The sequence below is a fragment of the Fistularia commersonii genome, chromosome 4 (genome assembly GCF_037954325.1).
Source record: "Fistularia commersonii isolate RoL2024-O1a breed Wild chromosome 4, RoL_Fcom_v1.0, whole genome shotgun sequence".
Taxonomy (NCBI): Eukaryota; Metazoa; Chordata; class Actinopteri; order Syngnathiformes; family Fistulariidae; genus Fistularia; species Fistularia commersonii.
The window spans coordinates 22506582-22525825 of NC_141287.1; the positions used below are offsets into that span (position 1 = coordinate 22506582).

The 19244-nt window shown below is 47.0% G+C and overlaps 1 protein-coding gene across 2 annotated transcripts in view; it reads left to right on the forward strand.

Moving 5' to 3' along the window:
* The window catches only part of LOC147235142 (titin-like), a 155954-nt gene that overhangs the window by 94969 nt on the left and 41741 nt on the right, over positions 1 to 19244 (forward strand). For both annotated transcript variants that reach the window (XM_086146018.1, XM_086146019.1), the window contains 34 exons: positions 159 to 461; positions 546 to 848; positions 1256 to 1537; positions 1632 to 1819; positions 1911 to 2022; positions 2849 to 3151; positions 3235 to 3543; positions 3678 to 3959; positions 4087 to 4386; positions 4778 to 5071; positions 5158 to 8127; positions 8307 to 8627; positions 8763 to 9047; positions 9134 to 9439; positions 9559 to 9722; positions 9822 to 10059; positions 10488 to 10763; positions 10892 to 11191; positions 11586 to 11888; positions 11978 to 12277; positions 12360 to 12647; positions 12869 to 13171; positions 13384 to 13686; positions 13783 to 14088; positions 14455 to 14742; positions 14831 to 15121; positions 15437 to 15724; positions 15920 to 16202; positions 16324 to 16631; positions 16727 to 16831; positions 17433 to 17630; positions 17723 to 18019; positions 18112 to 18699; positions 18811 to 19113. In XM_086146018.1, the coding sequence (XP_086002144.1) occupies positions 159 to 461; positions 546 to 848; positions 1256 to 1537; positions 1632 to 1819; positions 1911 to 2022; positions 2849 to 3151; positions 3235 to 3543; positions 3678 to 3959; positions 4087 to 4386; positions 4778 to 5071; positions 5158 to 8127; positions 8307 to 8627; positions 8763 to 9047; positions 9134 to 9439; positions 9559 to 9722; positions 9822 to 10059; positions 10488 to 10763; positions 10892 to 11191; positions 11586 to 11888; positions 11978 to 12277; positions 12360 to 12647; positions 12869 to 13171; positions 13384 to 13686; positions 13783 to 14088; positions 14455 to 14742; positions 14831 to 15121; positions 15437 to 15724; positions 15920 to 16202; positions 16324 to 16631; positions 16727 to 16831; positions 17433 to 17630; positions 17723 to 18019; positions 18112 to 18699; positions 18811 to 19113 (12288 nt within the window). The remainder of the gene's footprint in view (positions 1 to 158; positions 462 to 545; positions 849 to 1255; positions 1538 to 1631; positions 1820 to 1910; positions 2023 to 2848; positions 3152 to 3234; positions 3544 to 3677; positions 3960 to 4086; positions 4387 to 4777; positions 5072 to 5157; positions 8128 to 8306; positions 8628 to 8762; positions 9048 to 9133; positions 9440 to 9558; positions 9723 to 9821; positions 10060 to 10487; positions 10764 to 10891; positions 11192 to 11585; positions 11889 to 11977; positions 12278 to 12359; positions 12648 to 12868; positions 13172 to 13383; positions 13687 to 13782; positions 14089 to 14454; positions 14743 to 14830; positions 15122 to 15436; positions 15725 to 15919; positions 16203 to 16323; positions 16632 to 16726; positions 16832 to 17432; positions 17631 to 17722; positions 18020 to 18111; positions 18700 to 18810; positions 19114 to 19244) is intronic.

Sequence of the window (19244 nt, forward strand, 5' to 3'; positions counted from 1 at the left end):
TTTTACACTGTTGATTATGTCTGCGACGTCATTGTCATGTGTTTTGACTTTATTTGCTTAATTTGACAGTAATGTTGCCTTCCCTCGATTGTAAATAAAGTCCTCAGCTGTAATAAATTAATCGTAAAATCCCCCTGTTTTCTTTTTTTTTTCTCCAGATGTCCCTGGGCCTGTAGGCATTCCCTTCACTGCTGAGAACCTCAGCAATGAATCTTGCAAGCTAAACTGGTACTTCCCCGAGAATGACGGCGGCTCTCCGATCAGTAACTACATCATTGAAAAGCGTGAAGCCGAGCGAAAGGCTTGGACTTCGCTTTCCTTCACTGCTAGTAGACAGAATGCTGTGGCTACGGGCCTGACCTCTGGCAAGGCCTACTTCTTCAGAGTGGCAGCTGAGAATGCCATTGGCATCGGGCCTTTTGTAGAGACGGCAGCTGAAATTGTTGTCAAGGAGCCAATGAGTATGTTGACCCCAAACTATCCAGTAAACATTGGTTTCCTCGGGCCTCACAATCAGATAGTAAAACTGTGTTTGTCTTTCTAAGGTGTGCCTGACCGCCCTGAGGATGTGGAGGTCACCAAAGTCACAAAGGACTTGATCACTGTCACATGGAAGACACCAAAGTTTGACGGTGGCTCTGAAATCACCAGTTACATCCTGGAAGCACGTATGATTGGCAAAGACAAATTCACAAGACTGACCAAGGACAAGCTCCTGGAGAGGAAGTACACGTATGATGGGCTGCGGGAGGGCGACACCTATGAGTTCAGGGTCATCGCAGTCAATGACGTTGGACCAAGCAAACCATCTTTTTGCACCAAACCGATCACCTGCAAGGACGAATTGGGTGAGCTTGATTTCATCCGCATCATTTTAACAACTGTCCAACCAACATGACTGAAGTTGCCCTACCAAACATCATTAAAGTCTGAGGGCTTTTCTTACCAAAGCATAGTCAAGCACATACAGTTGTTGTCATGAGGGTCACTGCGGTCAGCTGGCAGGTATCCACTGAAGCTATGTTGAAGATTAGGTCCATAATAATTTATTCATTTTTTTGGACAAAATGCAATGCTTTTTAATTGTACATACATGACTTTTATAAAGTTAGCCTGAATTGAATGTAAAAGCAGAATCAAGAAAAAATATTATTGTCCCTCTCATCATTCAGAAAAAAATGTAATAAAATAAATAAATATAAGCAAAAGCTGAGCTTCCACTGCTCTGACTGTCTTATCATTTTGTGTCCGGCAGAACCACCAACCATCGAGCTGGACTTCCGTGATAAGATCATCGTCCGCGTTGGTGAGAGTGCACTGCTGCAGGGTCGCTACACCGGCAAACCCTGCCCTTCCATTGTCTGGTATCGAGATGATGAGGAGCTGAAGGCTGGCAAACACGTCATGTTCAAGAACACGCTGACCACCATGTCGCTGGGCTTGATGAAGGCCCAGCGCCAGCACAGCGGCAGATATGTGGTGGTTGTGGAGAACAGTACAGGCTCCAGGAAGGGTCTCTGCAACGTCACAGTTGTTGGTAAGCAGTTGAATGGGACACAAACCCAAAATCCTGCCAAGAGCCTCGGCTTATGGCTTAACGGTGACGCTTCCACCCCCCTTTATTTTTACAGACCGTCCAACGCCTCCTGTGGGTCCAGTGATCTTTGAGGAGGTTCACCGGGATCATATGGTGATCTCCTGGAAGCCTCCTCTGGACAGTGGTGGTGTTGAGGTGTCCAACTACATAATTGAGAAGAGAGACACCAACAGGGATATGTGGACTACTGTGACATCTGCAAGCACCAAGACCACATGCAAAGTAGGTCCATGTGATCTGGCGCCAACACCAAGTGTTTGTCTCACTTGTCTCACTTGCGTCGCCCTCTGAGCACAAATGTTTTTGTTCCCAGATCCCCAAACTGACCGAGGGCAGGGAGTACGTCCTGAGGATCTCTGCAGAGAACATGTATGGAATAAGTGAGCCACTGGATTCTGAGGAGATGAGAGCCAAAGACCTTTTCAGTATGTCCTTTTCTTTTTAAAATGACTTTTTACTCTGCGCACCAACAACGTCCTTTACTAAACTTCTCTACATTAGGAGTCATCAGTGAAGGACAAGAGTGATTCTAAATATTCCACTTACATGATGTTTCAAAAAATAATATGAGGTTATTAGTATGTCAAGGCTTACTGCCCTACGTTAGGAAATACATGTCAAACACACAAATGACGGCTTAGCTTTCTCAGCAAAAAGGCAAATACTTTTCTTCTGCTCCAGACATTGCACGTACCGTATAATGATAAAAACAGACAAACAAAACAAAATGTAAAGCGATTTGTGACACAAGTAGGGACTACCCTAATAAACTAGGTTAATGACAGCATGTTGTTTGGGACCCTAAGGACATACGTTGGGACCCAAGCGTTCATCACCTCTCCCACACAAATGTCACACAGTGCAGTATCCCTCCACCTCACTCACAAACAAGTTCACTGGCCATATTTAGATTTTACCCTGCGAAGCGTCAAATCAAAATTCATTTTTTAGAATTATTTATGAGCTTATGGCCAAAAACTCGAAATGCCAGAAGTCGAGGAAAAACTAGCCCCTGTAACTTAATTTCAGTCCAAGAAAATCACGAGCACCTTTGCTTTAACTGCTCACATCATGTCCGAATGGTGTGAGGCTCTTTCTTGTGACTTTAGTAATGCAGCACTGCAAAGAAAGGTTGATGCTGGAATCCGGCAATGTAAATCAGTGACAAGTCACGCATTCGGTGTTGTAATGTTCACAATGACCGGCAAGAAATTCCTTAAAACTCCCGATAACCAAGCGCTTCCTCTGCAGGAGTGCCTGAGGCCCCTGACATGCCAACCGTCAGGGAGGTGTATGGCACCAATGCCCTTGTGCTTTGGAACCGGCCTCGTGATGGAGGGAAGCCCATTACTAACTACATTCTTGAGAAGAAGGAGCCATCTGCCAAGAGGTGGTCCCGGGCCACCAGAGACCCTGTTTACCCTGCGACACAGTTCAGGGTCCAGGATCTGGTGGAGGGTTGCGAATACGAGTTCAGAGTGATGGCCGAGAATGAACTAGGAACTGGAGACCCCAGTGTCCCCTCCAAGCCCATACTTGCCAAAGACCCCATCGGTAGGCGATGCAACATTGTTTAATATTAAACGACACATTTCTTCGACATGAAACATCAATATTTCTTGATTTTGTCCTCCCAGTACGCCCCAGTCCTCCGGTCACCCCTGAGGTTTATGATAAGACCAAAGACTCCGTCAGTCTAAAATGGCAGATGCCCCGCCATGATGGAAAGGGACGAATCTTCGGCTACCTCGTTGAATACCAAAAACCTGGTTCAGTGGAGTGGATTCAGGCAAACGAGAAACCAGAGCAGTGCCCTGACCTCCACTATGTGGTGACGGGCCTGACTGATGGGAACGAGTATCTTTTCAGGATCTTCACCGTCAATGCTGCTGGCAAATCTGACCCTGCTCATGTCAAAGATGTCATCAAGGTCCATGACAGATTGGGTATGGCCATCATCGGCATTGCTTATCTCAAATACACTCAGAACCGTAGATACGTTGATTAAACATTAACATATAAAGAAAATAGAACACTGAAAATGTTTAATTGTATATTTTCTTCTTGCTCCCCTTCACAGAGGCGCCAGAATTGTTGTTGGATGCCAACATGGCACGTGACCACTTGGCCATGCTGGGCACCGACATCACTTTGAGTGCCACTATTAAAGGCATTCCAACACCCTCGGTCAGCTGGAAGAAAAATGATGGAGAAATGCCATCTCACATCACTGTTGCTGTCACTGAGACAGGAAGCAAAGTCTTTATACCCAAGTGTGTCCGCCCTGATTCTGGCAACTACACAATCACCGTGGAAAATGCAGCTGGGAAGAAATCAGCAACTGTTGCTGTTCTTGTTCTGAGTGAGTCGAACAGAGGAACTCATTGTATTTAGTTTCATCCGTTTTATTTGTCTCATAAATAATTCCACAAAACTACTAGCTACTGAGAGATGAGACTGATCAACCCCGTGCTGCATGTCTCCATCAGATAAACCCTCAGCCCCTAGAGACCTCACTGTTTCCGAGGTAACCAGCGAGTCAGCCTACCTTACCTGGAAAGTACCTGAGGACAATGGCGGCGCAGTCATTTCCCATTATGTGGTGGAGAAGAAGGATGTGGCTGCTGAGCAGTGGGTCCCTGTCTCTGCTGCTAATAAGAAGCTGAGTCTGATGGCCATGTATCTGATGGAAGGAATCCAGTACCTGTTCAGGGTTGCAGCTGAAAACCAGTTTGGCAGAAGTGACTATGTGACTACGAAGACACCTGTCAAAGCCATCGACCCTCTCTGTACGTACAAGTCGTTCATGTGTTCATTGTTTTTCCATCATGTTTTAAACAACGATGGTCATCTTAGTGGGATCTGTGGCGCCACAATGACGAGACACTGTGACGAGCAAAAGGGTAAAAGTGAATAATGCATGATAGTGTATAGTGGCGTCATCTCCGATCTTCATCGCTGAGGCAGGTCGTTATCAATTTGGGGCTCAAATAAAATTTGTCTCAACGACTTTATGACAATGACTAATTTTGCCGTGGCTGGTTAGGAACACAACTGTGCATCTTACAATTTAATCGACACAAAAAGCATTATCTTCATGGAAGGCGCCGAATTTTAATTGTCCCTTTGCAAAAATCTAAAGATGTAAATCATCAGCAACTCACTGTGTCCATCTTTCAGATCCTCCCGGTCCACCAAAGAACCTTCATCATACTGATGTAGAAAAGACTGAGGTGTGGCTAGAATGGGAGTGGCCTGATCGTGATGGGGGAAGTGAAATCACCGGCTTCATTGTTGAGCACCAGGAGGAGAGTCAAACAGATTGGGTAACCTTTAAAACTGTCAGCAGCAACCGCGCACATGTCACTGGTCTGGAAGAGGGGAAAAGCTACCGTTTCAGGGTCAAAGCTCAGAATGCCATTGGGGTTAGTCGCCCTGACACTAGTGTTCCCGTCACCTGCCAGGAGAAGACATGTAAGATTCTTTTTGGAAGGCCTTCATGACACAGTTCTTATCTTCAATCTTGAGTAGATATCTAACATTGTCCTGTTCCCTTTCAGTGCTGCCCACTATCGAAGTCGATGTGAAGCTCATTGAGGGTCTTATTGTAAAGGCAGGCAGCGCTATTGTTCTCCCCGCCAAGATGACTGGAATCCCCATTCCCACTGCCAAGTGGATGACAGATGATAAGGAAATCACATCCGAAGGACGCTATCACATTGAGTCTACCGGAGCCTCCACAGTCCTCAGTATCCCCGAGTGCAAGCGAGAAGACACCGGAGAGTATGTCCTCACTGTGTCAAACCCTGCGGGCAGCAAGACAGTCGCCCTGCATGTGACTGTACTGGATCTTCCGGGGCCACCTGTGGGACCCATTAATATCTTGGAGGTTACCCCTGATTACATGATGATACAGTGGAGAGCACCGAAAGATGACGGCGGCACCCCTGTCACCAACTATGTAGTTGAAAAGAAGGATGTGAAGAAGCCGTGGGAACCGTGGTCGGTCGTGAGTTCCAGTGGCACCAGCACCAAAGCTAAGGTGTCCAGACTAGAGAAGGGTCGCGAGTACATTATCCGTGTCCGTGCAGAGAACAAGATCGGCATTGGCGCTGGCCTGGAGAGTCCGCCCACTATTGCCAAGCATTTGTTCAACCCTCCTGGCCCGCCAGGCTTCCCAGAGTGCTATGATATCACAGAGAATGCTGTGACAGTGCAGTGGGCCTTGCCCGAGTATGATGGAGGAAGTCCTATTAGCGGCTATGTGGTTGAGCGAAGAGAGATGACAGGGAAGTGGATCCGTGTCAACAAAACACCTGTGCTGGACCTCAGATACAGGGTCTCGGGTCTATTTGAAGGCAACAGCTATGAATTTAGAGTTTTCGCAGAGAACATTGCTGGTATTAGTGAACCCTCTTTCACGTCTGACCCCATCAAGGCCATCCGTGCAATCACTAAGCCCGGACCCCCTGGTAATCCCAAGCTGAAGGATTGGAGCAAGTCCTACGCTGACATCTGCTGGACTAAGCCAACAAGAGATGGAGGCAGTCCCATCCTGGGCTATGTAGTTGAGATACAAAAATCAGGATCCGCCCAATGGGACAGAATCAACAAGGACCTCATCAAGATGTGTGCCCACAGAGTTCAAGGCCTGATCGAAGGAATGGAATATCGAGTACGTATCAGAGCCACCAACAAGGTGGGAGACAGTGAACCGAGGGAACTTACTGAGACCATCTTGGCCAAGGACATCTTGGTCCCCCCTGAAGTTGTTGTAGATGTGTCTTGTCGTGACTCTCTGACCGTCAGGGCGGGGCAAATAATTAGTTTAATCACCAGGGTGAAGGGCAGACCTGATCCAGAGATCACATGGACCAAGGATGCGAGAGCCTTGTCCCGGGACAAGCGCACTGAAATCAATAACAACTACCCCCTGTGTGAACTGGTTATCAATGACTCAGTTAGATCGGACTACGGAAAATATTCCATTGTGGCCAAAAACAGTAGTGGGCAAGCACAGGCCACCATTATTGTCAATGTGCTGGACACACCCGGACCCTGTCAGAATATTAAGGTGGCTTATGTGACCAAGAACTCCTGCATGGTGTCATGGGAGAACCCAGAGGACAACGGTGGCAGTGAGATAACGCAATATATCATTGAAAGCCGTCAGCCAAGCCAGAGAGGTTGGACACTGGTGTCCAGTGATTGCACCAAGCGTCTAATAAAGGCACCGCTGTCAGAAGGATGCGAGTACTTCTTCCGTGTCAGTGCAGAAAACAAGATCGGTGCTGGTCCACCCACTGAGACCAAGACAGCTGTGCTAGCAGTCGATCCTGTTGAGAAACCCGGAGAACCACTTGACTTCCACATCTCCGAGATAGGCAAGACCTTCTGCTTCCTCAAATGGAGGAAGCCGGACTATGATGGAGGTAGCCGTAACCTGGCATATCACGTGGAGAAGAAGCCAAAGGAGGCCGATGAGTGGGAGAGACTCCATAAAGGTGCAATCAAGGAGACTTACTTCATGGCAGACCGGTGCATTGAAAACCAGATCTACCAGTTCAGAGTTCAGACCAAGAATGAGGGAGGTGAGAGCAACTGGGTAACCACAGCTGAGGTCCTTGTGAAGGAGCAGCTCGTGGCTCCAGAAATAAAGATAAAACTGGATGAAACCCTGGTGGTCAAGGCAGGCGACTCCATTCCTATCGAGGCAATTGTCAAGGGCAAACCTCAGCCTGACGTAAAATGGACCAAGGACGATAGCACGGAGGAGATTAAAAGGAGTCCCAGGCTTCAGATTGAAACTGGGGCTGACTTCTCAAAGTTGCTGCTTACTGGTGCCAAGCGATCGGACAGCGGAAAATATGTGGTCACTGCCACCAACAGTGCAGGGACTTACTCTGCACATGCTAAAGTCAACGTGCTTGACCGACCAGGCCCTGTTAGAGAACTCAAGGTCTCTGGCATCACTACTGACCGGTGCCATCTGGCCTGGGACGTACCAGAGGATGATGGCGGCTGTGACATCTACAACTACATTATTGAGAAGTGTGATACCAAGAGGGGAGTCTGGTCTGTTCACTCCAATGCTGTCATCACAAACAAAGCCAACGTCACCCGACTCACCGAGGGTAATGAATATATCTTCCGGGTCCGTGCTGAGAACAAGATGGGCCCAGGCCCTGCTGTGAAGACTGAGGCCATTGTAGCTGGCACACAGTTCAGTGTTCCCGGAGCCCCTGAAGCACCCGAGGTCACCAAAATCGCCAAGGAGGAGATGACCGTTGAGTGGTCAGACCCTGAGAACGATGGTGGAAAGCCAATCATCGGTTATCTGTTGGAGAAACGTGAGGAGCATGCAGTCAGGTGGTCTCCTGTCAACAAGGATCCAATTCCTGCAAATCGCCTCATAGTCACCGGTCTTCTACCCCTCCATGACTACCAGTACAGAGTCAAAGCTGTAAATGAAATTGGTGTTGGCAGTGCAAGTAAACCTTCACGTGCCATCATGGCCAAGGATGCTCTCGGTAAGTAAATGAGGAAGATGTATTTAGTTCGGTTTCATACCATACGATTGTAAAATTGACTTATTTTATGCATTGCTTGTTTTGTAATTTAACTCACATAGATGTATTTGTGTATGTGAATTTTTACGTATAAATATAGACATATATGCACACCTTTTTTTTTTTTTTACTTTTTACAGGACCTCCTGCACCTCCCACCAACATGAAGGTCCTGGATAGCAGCAAGTCCACTGTTACTCTTGGATGGACCAAGCCTGTGTCTGACGGTGGTGCTCCCATCATTGGTTATGTTGTGGAAATGAGGGTGCAGGGTTCCGGCAAGAAAGGAGATGACGGTTGGAAGAGGTGCAATGTGGCTGCTCAACTTGTCGTGTGCGAGTTTACCGTCACAAGTCTGGATGAGAAACTCCTTTATGAGTTCCGAGTGTCGGCTCAGAATCAGGTGGGCATGAGTCTGCCCTGCAATCTGGATGAAGCTGTGATTCCCCGCGAGATTCTAGGTAGGAGTTTGCACTTATCATTTTGTAACTTTGAACAGCCAGAGATGTCAAGACTTTGTTTTCATTCACATTAAACATTAACCTCTTGTCAGATAAAGTGAAAGGCTCATGATTTCTGATTTCTGTTTTAAACAGAGGCACCAGAAATTGACTTGGACGCCAACCTGAAGCAGGGGCTAACTGTAAGAGCTGGCTGTCCCATAAGACTATGTGCAACGATTAGAGGAAGACCAGCCCCCAAGGTCACCTGGAGGAGGATGGGAATTGATAATGTTGTCAGGAAGGGACATGTTGACATCATCGACACCATGACCTTCCTGGTCATTCCTGACAGCACCCGTGATGACTCTGGCAAATACTGCCTGACCCTGCTGAGCCCTGCGGGTGAAAAGGCAGTCTTTGTCAATGTCAAGGTCTTAGGTAAGTTCGAGACGCTTTTCAAAACTTGGTCAGTGTATGGTTGTGTACCAACATGTCCGATTACCGCCCTCTCCTTCCCCTGACAGATACTCCCGGACCCGTGATGAATCTGGAAGCCAGTGACATCAAACAAACGTCAGCCATGCTTTCTTGGAGTCCTCCAGAGGTTGATGGTGGCAGTGAAGTCATTCACTACATCATTGAGAAGCGTGAAATTGACCGCAAGACATGGGCAACTGTTAAGTCAGAAGTCGAGAAGGACAAGATTCCCTTCAAAGTCGGTGGTCTGATTCCAGGCACGGAGTACTACTTCAGAGTCACAGCTGTCAATGAGTATGGACCCGGAGTGCCCAGGGTGTCGCCCACATCCTACCTGGCATCTGATCCTGTCAGTAAGTATCACGTCTGAGTTACAGGGTTTGGCGCGCTGAAGCTGAACGTTTTCCTTCTGCACGGAAGCATCCCTTGATGTGTTCTGGATCGTAAAACACCCGTTTGACTTCCCTTTCAGGCAAACCCGATCCCTGTGAGAAGATCGAGGTACTGGACATCACCAAGAACAGTGCAACGGTCGGCTGGGTGAAGCCATCCAGGGATGGTGGTGCAAAGATTGATGGTTATGTGATTGAATACATTGAGGTCAAACCTCCTCCAGAACGTAAAGCACCTGCAGAGGTTTGTCGTATACTATCACTGGGGAATTACATAACTACTCTTGTCGCCTCATGCCTCATGACTCTTGATATCAGATTGTTAATCAGAATCTTCCCACAGGTTCCAGAAGGGGCCGAGTCTCCAGCACAAGCACCACCTGCTGTTGTTGAGGAGCATGAGGAGGCTCAGCCTGAGAAGGAGTTGTGGAACGCTTACACCACTGTCAAGGGTCTAAGCATCAGTGTCAGCGGTCTTAAGGAGGGCAAGAGATACAAGTTCAGGGTTGCCGCCAAGAATATCATGGGTCTCAGTTTGTTCACTGAGACTCGTGACCCAATCGAAGTGAAGGAGCAGATGTGTAAGTTCTGAAATGAGATCTGTATGAAACGTCGTCTCTCCTCAAACAGACTCAACAAATCACTCTTTACAAGTTATTTTGATCAATGGGGAGTTTAATGTATCAGTTTTATTTGTTTTCACTTTCTCTGTTAACCACTTTGACTTTTAAAATTTGTAAATAAGTTGTATAGCATTCAATAATGTTAGACTATTAAAAAATTGTGTATTTGCACAAAATAATTTGAACAATGATAATGATTATATAACAAGCTTTGAGGAAGCCACAATGCTAATTCTTGGAGCGTTTCATTCCAGGTCACAGTTGACCGTTCAAATTGCTCTGAGCCCTTTCAAAAATAATGAATGAAAGTGCTCCACGTTTTGCTAACCTTTAAAAATCCCAGTGAACGTCCACCAGCTCGAGTGTAACGATGTTCCTCCTCGCAGTGGAGCCCAAGATCGTCATGCCAGAGACAGTGAGTGCACGTGCTGGAGCGAAGCTCAGAGTGGAGGCGGTCGTCTCAGGAAAACCTTCTCCAGTCTGCAAGTGGATGTGTGGCGAGAGCGCGGTGGTCCCGTCGAGCCGTCTGGCCGTACATCAGTCCGGCAATCTAAGCGTGTTGATCATAAAGGAGGTTTCAAGGACGGACAGTGGAGAATATAGCCTTGTGGCTGAAAATAGCACCGCAAAGGTAGTCCAGTCTCTGAAGATCATCATCAGAGGTCAGTGTTGAACCGAGATTTCTACGTCTTTATTTGGTTTTCAATCGGCCGTTGCGGAATGATTCATCCCCTTAACTCTTCACGGCCTGTGGGTCTAATCATTTTTCTCCTCTTTTGTATGTCAATAGACATCCCGGGTCCTCCTGAGGGTCCAGTGGAGATCAGTGACATTGATTCAGATGCTTGCTCTCTGTCCTGGAAAAGTCCGCTGGAGGATGGAGGAAGTAAAATCACCAACTATGTGGTGGAGAAGTGTGATGTGAGTAGGGGCGACTGGGTTACGGCCGTCTCCTCCTGCCAGAAGACCAGCTGCAGGCTGGGAAAACTCATCCCTGGAAAGGAGTACGTCTTCCGTATCCGAGCAGAGAATCGCTACGGCGTTTCGGACCCCATCCAGTCCGACAGGATGGTTGCCAAGTTCCCCTTCGGTTTGTTTTGCTTTTATTTATTTGATTCACATTTTATGCAGGGCGATGTTACTACTTCTTCAAAACCTTAGACATGCATGATGTGCAGAGCCCACAAATGAGGGCCAATTCAAAATGGTAAACTTTCTGTCCTGCATGCATGCGTGGGTTAATTAATTATGTTTATAGAGGCTTTCGGCCGTTATGGCAGCGGCCAGTCCTTGTCAAAACCTCTTTGTGGCAACTGGACTTTGAAGGCGCTTCATTTTTCATCCGAGAGGCTTCTTCGGTTCTACGTCTTCATCAAGGGAAGAAATATCAAGTCCGGGTGCCACGAAGAGACTTTGACAGGGGTTACTTATTTATTTCATCAGTCGACAAAACAAAACTTTTAATTCCATTGTTTTCCTCTCAGATGTCCCCAGTGAACCTCTCAATTGTCATGTGAACAAGACCAACAAGGACTGCATGTTTGTGGCATGGGAAAAGCCCGAGAGCGATGGCGGTAGCCCCATCACCGGTTATTACATCGAACGCAAGGAGAGGAACAGCTTGCTTTGGGTGAAAGCCAATGACACTGTTGTCCGCACCACCGAGTACCCCTGTGCTGGCCTTATTGAGGGTCTAGAATACACCTTCCGAGTGTCTGCCATCAACCGGGCAGGCCAGGGCAAGCCGAGCAAGAAGACCGACTTTGTAACTGCCAGAACACCCATCGGTATGTTCAATTACCGCATCTCTGCAAAAAAACTTCCAGCATTTAGTCCTTTTAGTCTACTAAAGTTTACTGATATGCATATCTTACAGATACACCGGGTAAACCAGAGGTCATAGACATGACCAAAAATTCAGTCTCGCTCGTCTGGTCCCGGCCCAAGAACGACGGTGGCAGCAAGATCATCGGCTACTATGTGGAGGCGATGCGTGTGCCGGGAGACTCTTGGATACGCTGCAACACCAGCAGCCAGAATGTCCCTCGAGAGGAGTACACCGTGACCGGCTTGGAGAGAGACCTGACATTCCAGTTCAGAGTCATTGCTAAAACTGCTGTGAACATCAGCAAACCATCTGAGCCCTCAGAGCCCATCTTGGTTTGTGCAGAGAATGGTGAGTTTATATTTGTATTTATTTATTTATCTATCTATCTAAAACAAATATTAACACAAGTTTAAATACCGTTTGAATGCAGTACCTCCAAAGGTGGAGCTGAACGCCAGAATGCAAAAGGGTTTGAAGGTGAAGGCTGGAACAACAATCTTGCTGGAGGCAGAAGTCTTCGGTAAGCCAATGCCCAGAGTCACCTGGAAGAGAGGCGACGAGAGCCTCAAGTCGGCCGAGGGTCAGGTCATGACCCGTCAAAGAAATCACTTCCAGCTGGAGATGGTTAATGTCAACAAGGAACACACCGGACTTTACACCATCGTGGCTGAGAATTCCAGCGGCTCCGGTACTGCTGACATCCAGGTCAACGTCTTGGGTAGGAACCTTCATTTGCTCGGAAATGGCGACTCGCAGTCCGCTCCAAACAGAATTATTAAAACTTTCAGCTCATCTTATGCAAATGAACATGAATTATTTTCACAGCCTATGAGAAATTTTTTGATGAAAATTAATATTTTGGATTGAAAATGGATGTCTGTTTTTTCAAGTCCCAAGATGAACTATGTTTTCATTATCTGTTTATTTTTGTTGACGCAGATGTTCCTGGCCCTCCTGAGTCCTCCAAATACCTGGAGGTGTTTGCCACGAGCATCAAGCTGTCCTGGACACCACCGCTGAAGGACGGCGATGCCCCGATCACTAACTACATCGTGGACAAGCGTGAGACCAGCAGAGCCAACTGGGCTCAGGTTACTGCCAAGATCAAGAGTGACAATCTTGAACTGAATGTCGAGAAGCTGATCGAGGGTCGTGAGTACCAGTTCCGAATCCGTGCTGAGAACACATGGGGTGTTGGAGACCCGCTCATCACCAGCCCCGTCACAGCGAAGAACCCCTATAGTGAGTTGGACATTTTACACATTAAGCTGTAACTCCTTGTTTATTCCATCGGAAGTGACCCCTGAATTGATAATACATATCGTATCGTCTTCTACGAAGAATTATCGGAGAGAATGAAATAATGTTCAACAATTCAACAAATGATCAAATAATATCTTTCTACTTCAAATCGTCTTCAAATCAACTTCTTCAAATCTAAATATCTACTCCAGCTGTCCCCGGACCATGTGAGGCCCCTGTGATCACCAACGTGACCAAGGATTCAATGACCGTGAGTTGGAAGGAGCCAGCAGATGATGGAAAGTCAACCATTCTGGGCTACATTCTGGAAAAGAAAGAAAGCAAAGACCTGAGCTGGACCAAGCAGAGCAGGAAGCCCATGACGGAGCGGAGCCTGGACGTTGCAGGTCTAAGTGAGGGAGCACAGTATGAATTTAGAGTCACTGCTGTCAACCTGGCAGGACCAGGCAAGCCAAGCGAGGCTTCTCCTGGCACCACGGCCCAGAATCCCATCAGTGAGTAACCTGACCTCTAAAACGCTCTCAAGTTCTTGAAATCAAAGCTCTTCTTGTATAATCAGTTTAATTGTCGGCAACGTTCTCTTGAACCAGCTCCTCCTGGACCCGTGCTGAGACCCAGCGTGACGGACACCACAAACAGCACCATTAGCCTCGCATGGGACGCTCCGGCCAGCAACGGCGGCAGCCCCATCGTGGGATACCTGGTGGAGTGCAGGAGGGCCGGCACCGCAGACTGGATACGCTGCAACGCTCCCAGGAACCTGCAAGACACCAGTTACACAATCCAAAACCTCCTTCACAAGGCTGAATACCAGTGTCGCATCACCGCAGTCAACAAGGTCGGCTTCAGTGAGCCAGTGGAAGTGCCTGGGACTCATGAGGCAAAGGACATTGTTGGTATGTTGTTGTTGTTCTTTTTGTTTGTTGGTTTGTTTGTTTTACTTTTTCTCTCTTAGTTCACTCCAGCTATGCCATATCCATTATTTAACTAATATGTTAAAAGGTATTCACCTCAAAGATGTTTAGTGTTAACTTTCACAATCCAAATGTTACAAAACCTTTTGGTTATTTAGTCATGGTATAACACCATGCCTGACGGGAAACTTAAAACATGAACCAAATACTCAGTTTCATTTAAACAAGGGCATGAAAAAGATAAATGGCTCCGGACTCTCAGGAGGAATATTGTGGAATAAAGTGTATGTTATTTCCGGATGGTCTTTAGAAATGACGTTAATAATACACTTTCATGTGGTAATGCAGTTCCCCCTGAGGCGGAGCTGAGTGCAGAGCTGAAGGAGGGTCTGGAGCTGCGAGCCGGTGCCACCATGAGGCTGCAGGCCACGATCAAGGGTCGCCCTGCTCCCAAAATCACCTGGGCCAAGATGAACACTAATATCAAAGACCGGCAGGGAATTGTCATCAAGTCGACCAACACTGACACCATGGTGATGGTGGAGAATGTCAACAGATATGATGCTGGGAAGTACATTTTGAACCTCGAAAGCCCGGCCGGAATGAAGATGTACACCATCGCAGTCAAGGTTCTCGGTGAGTCCGTCGCTGTGATTCCTGGGGGACGGCATTCATTTTTCACTGAGGAACGTATCTAAAGGTACTATCATCTCTCTCTCTCAAGACACCCCTGGACCGCCGGTCAATCTGGTGGTGAAAGAGACGAATAAGGACAGTGCCTCGATTTACTGGGATGCTCCTCTCATCGACGGCGGAAGTGAAGTCACCCATTACATTGTGGAAAAACGTGATACGGAGAGAAAGGCGTGGTCCATCATCTCCAATAACTGCACTAAGACCGCATTCGAAGTGCCCGACCTGAATGCGGGCCATTCCTACTACTTCAGAGTGTCTGCAGTCAACCAACTCGGTGCCGGCGAGCACTGCGAGACCGTCGACTCTGTCAGAGCGTCTGGTGGGTTTGCGCGATGTCTGTCCGCGGATCACGTGTCAGTAGCTTCATTTAGCGACCGCAGTTTTTCACCAAGCAACTGGAATAGACCTGTCTGGAAAACCCAGCGTGTATGCAATCGTTATTGGTGAATGCAGCTGGTTCTACTTGATTTTTCTTTCAGCATATGTCAGCAAAAACAACTGGTTTTAGAATTTGGAGTATATATTTAAACAATCGGTCTATCAAGGCATTGGGAGATCAAGAAGAAGAAATTAATCGTCAATAGAAGACAGGCAGAAAAGTAAAACACAACTGTATCTATTCATTCCCTAACAGAGGAACCTGGGCCTGTGACGGACTTAAAAACCCTGCTGGTCACAAGGGACTCCTGCACTATAAGCTGGAAAAAACCCCTAACTGATGGTGGCAGCCGCATCATCTGCTACGTGCTGGAAGTCCTCAATGGTGAAGACAAGTACAAGGAGCTGATGAGGTCCAAGAACATGCAGTACAGTGCCAAGGATCTGGTGGAGGGCAGAGAGTACAATTACAGAGTGAAGGCCGTCAACGACACAGGAGAGGGGCCGGCGAAGGAGCTTGCAGTCATTGCCAAGGACCAAATAGGTAAGAGGCTACTTGGATTTTCAAACAAGAAGAGCACTGTGAAAATTTCATTTAAAAGAGACTGTTCATAAAATCTGTAACTTGCATATCTGCATGTAGAATTACGAACCTATTTCATGCCACGTTTGCACCGAGTTTGAGTCCGTCTACTCAGAGTAGCTGACATGTTTTAACGCTCACCTCCTCCCCTCTCAGTCCAACCATCCTGCGACTTACGCGAGTTGCCAGACATGTGCTACATTGCCAAGGAAGGAAGCACAGTGCGCCTGAAGATCCCGATCATCGGCAAACCCACTCCCAAAGTGTCTTGGAAAAAGGGTGATGATGAAGACCTGACTGACACTGGCCGTGTTTGTGCCGAATCCTCTGCGGTCAACACCACCCTCCTGATCAGGGACTGCCAGAGGAGCGACGCCTCCAAGTACACCATCACCCTGAGGAACAGCGCCGGCACCAAAGAATCCACAATCTTTATCAGGTAGAATTTTCAATTAGCATTTTAACCTCAGAACACAGATGCGGCTAAAGTGGCTCATATTTATACTTCTTATGTACAACAATGTACAACAACAAACGCATTTTGAATATGCTCCTTTCAGGGTGGTGGGTAAACCTGGCATCCCTGTAGGACCCATCAAATTCAAAGATGTTACTGCTGATGGTGCTACACTGAAGTGGGGAGCTCCGAAAGATGACGGAGGCTCTGAAATCACAAGTTACATTCTGGAAAAGAGGGACTCGGTCACCAATATGTGGGTGATGGTCTCATCTGCTGTGGAGACCAACACCATGAGGGTGACTGGTCTTCATGAGGGCACAGAGTATATCTTCAGAGTCTGTGCTGAAAACAAATACGGCGTTGGAGAGGGACTGAAGTCAGATCCCCTCGTTGCTAAACACCCATTCAGTAAGGCTTTCATTTTTCTGCCATATGGGGAACCGCAGTTCTGTGATGTTACAATGAACTTCTCCCAAGGTAACACGCTCACTGCTCATTCCCAGATGTTCCCGATGCTCCTCCTCCACCTCAGGTGATGAGTATGCGCCACGACTCTGCTTACCTGGCCTGGTCTGACCCCAGGAAGACAGGAGGATCTCCAATCACAGGTGTGGAAAAGAGCACTGTGCTCTGAATTAGGTGTACTTTTTTCCAACATCACAGTACATTAAAAAAGGCAGTGCTGTTGATACTGAGTGCGTTTGATCAGCCAAGCTTAGAAAAGTGAAAAAGTATGAGAAGAACTAAGCAAAATGCACAAATGTTGAGCTGATGAGTGTCTATATGGATGCTTGACAGCGTGGCCACTTCACATTACTAACCTCACATGCCTTTAATAAGCATGAATTTGGCAAGTGACTCTGAGAACAGCCGCTCCAGTGGGAGATTATTTTGTCTAAAAGAATGTAACAGGGTTTGGGGGTGTATATTACATGATAATAACAATAATAACAATACATTTTATTTAACCCTTGACATTATACAGATGTATACATATATGTGTGTTGGCGTGTATATACATATATACACAAACACATATATGTCTATATATATATATATATATACACATATTAATTAATAAGTAAAAAGGAGAAGGGACAGAGCCATTGGCATCAGGTGGAATTGGCCGCTTTAAACCAATGTGTTTACATGTGGATTGAAGATATGAGGACTGCACTCGGTTTATTCTGCTCTGTTCTCTTTTTTCAGGCTACCATCTTGAGTTCAAGGAGAGGAACAGTATGTTGTGGAAGAGAGCGAGTCCAGCTGCCTTGAGGATGAAGGAACATAAGGTCACTGGTCTGACTGAAGGTCTAGAGTATGAATTCAGGGTCATGGCGATCAACCTGGCTGGCATCGGCAGACCAAGTGCCCCAACCGATCCACAAGTTGCCCTGGATCCCATTGGCAAGTGCAATTTGGCATTAAATATAAATAAATGTAAAAAAAAAAACAGTGTACATTCTCAAATTGATTGTGATTATCATCTTTTTGCACAGATGCCCCTGGTAAACCTGATGTAATTAGCATCACCAGGAGCACGGTGACCCTTCAGTGGACCGAGCCTGAGTTCGACGGTGGCCACAGACTGACCGGTTATATTGTTGAGAGGCGTGACCTGCCTTCAAAGGTCTGGGTAAAGGCAAACAATGTGAATGTTGTGGAACCTGCATTTACCGTCACCGATCTCCAAGAAGGCTGCAAGTACGAGTTCAGAATCAGGGCGAAGAATGCAGCCGGTGCCCTCAGCCCACCCTCCGAGCAGACCGATACAATCATCTGCAGAGACGAGTATGGTGAGTTGTGGCTCTGCCTCTACCATTTGATTGTTTTCAAATCGGTTGGTCGGGATTTGTGCTAAGTTAAACCTTTTTGTGTGTGTCGTTAGCTTCGCCAACAATTACTATCGATGCTCAAGTGATGGAGGGTCTGACTGTCAGAGCCGGTGATACCATAGTCATCACTGCCACAAGTATTTTGGGTAAACCTGTGCCAACATCTTGCTGGTCAAAGGGAGGAAAGTACTTTAAGCCCTCTGACATTGTCAGCATCGAAACAACTGCAACTTCGTCTACTTTGTCAATTAAGTATGCTGGCAGAAAGGATTCTGGTGATTACATCATCACTGCCAGCAACCCATTTGGGGTGAAAGAGGAAACAGTCAAGGTGAAAGTTCTGGATGTCCCTTCTGCTCCTGGCCCAATTGAGTGCAGCGGCATCTCCTCCGAGAAGGTCAATTTGACATGGACGGCTCCTACGGAGGACGGGGGTTCTCCCATCAAATACTACACCCTAGAGAAGAGGGAGACCAGCCGCCTCCTCTGGACAATCCTGGAAGAAAAGGTCACCGATTGCCACTACGTGGCCAAGAAGCTTATCCAGGGCAATGAGTACATCTTCAGAGTCTCTGCAGTGAACCAGTACGGTGCAAGTGAGCCATCTCATTCTGAGCCAGTCAAAATGGTTGATAAATTTGGTAAGTGGTTTTTGGATGTTTTTACAAATTAGTCTGATTATAGTGATGGATTGCATGTGCCTGGATGTGTATAAACTTCTGGAATTCTTGATCTTTCAACCGTGTTTCAAGGCCCTCCCGGTGCACCATCCAAACCAGAGGTTGAAAAGGTAAATGGACATTCGGTGACTTTAACGTGGAGGAGACCCGCTGAGGATGGAGGGAGTGACATCATTGGCTACTGCATTGAAAAGAAAGAGAGAAGGGCCATGAGATGGATCAGGGCATCCAAGAAGTCTGTTGCAGAACTCCGCTATGAAATCACTGGACTTACTGAAGGCATCGAGTACGAGTTCCGTGTTCTTGCGGAAAACAAGGCTGGGTTTGGAGAGCCAAGCGAACCATCAATGCCTGTCAGAACAATAGTTGCTGCTTGTGAGTAAAAGTCATCCTACTGTAGATTATGATTCAAGTTCAAGCAAAATGCCTCACAGCTTCAAATATGGATTTCTAAATAAGAAATACATTCAAGACATTTCTAACTAACATTACTGTGTGTTCTGCAG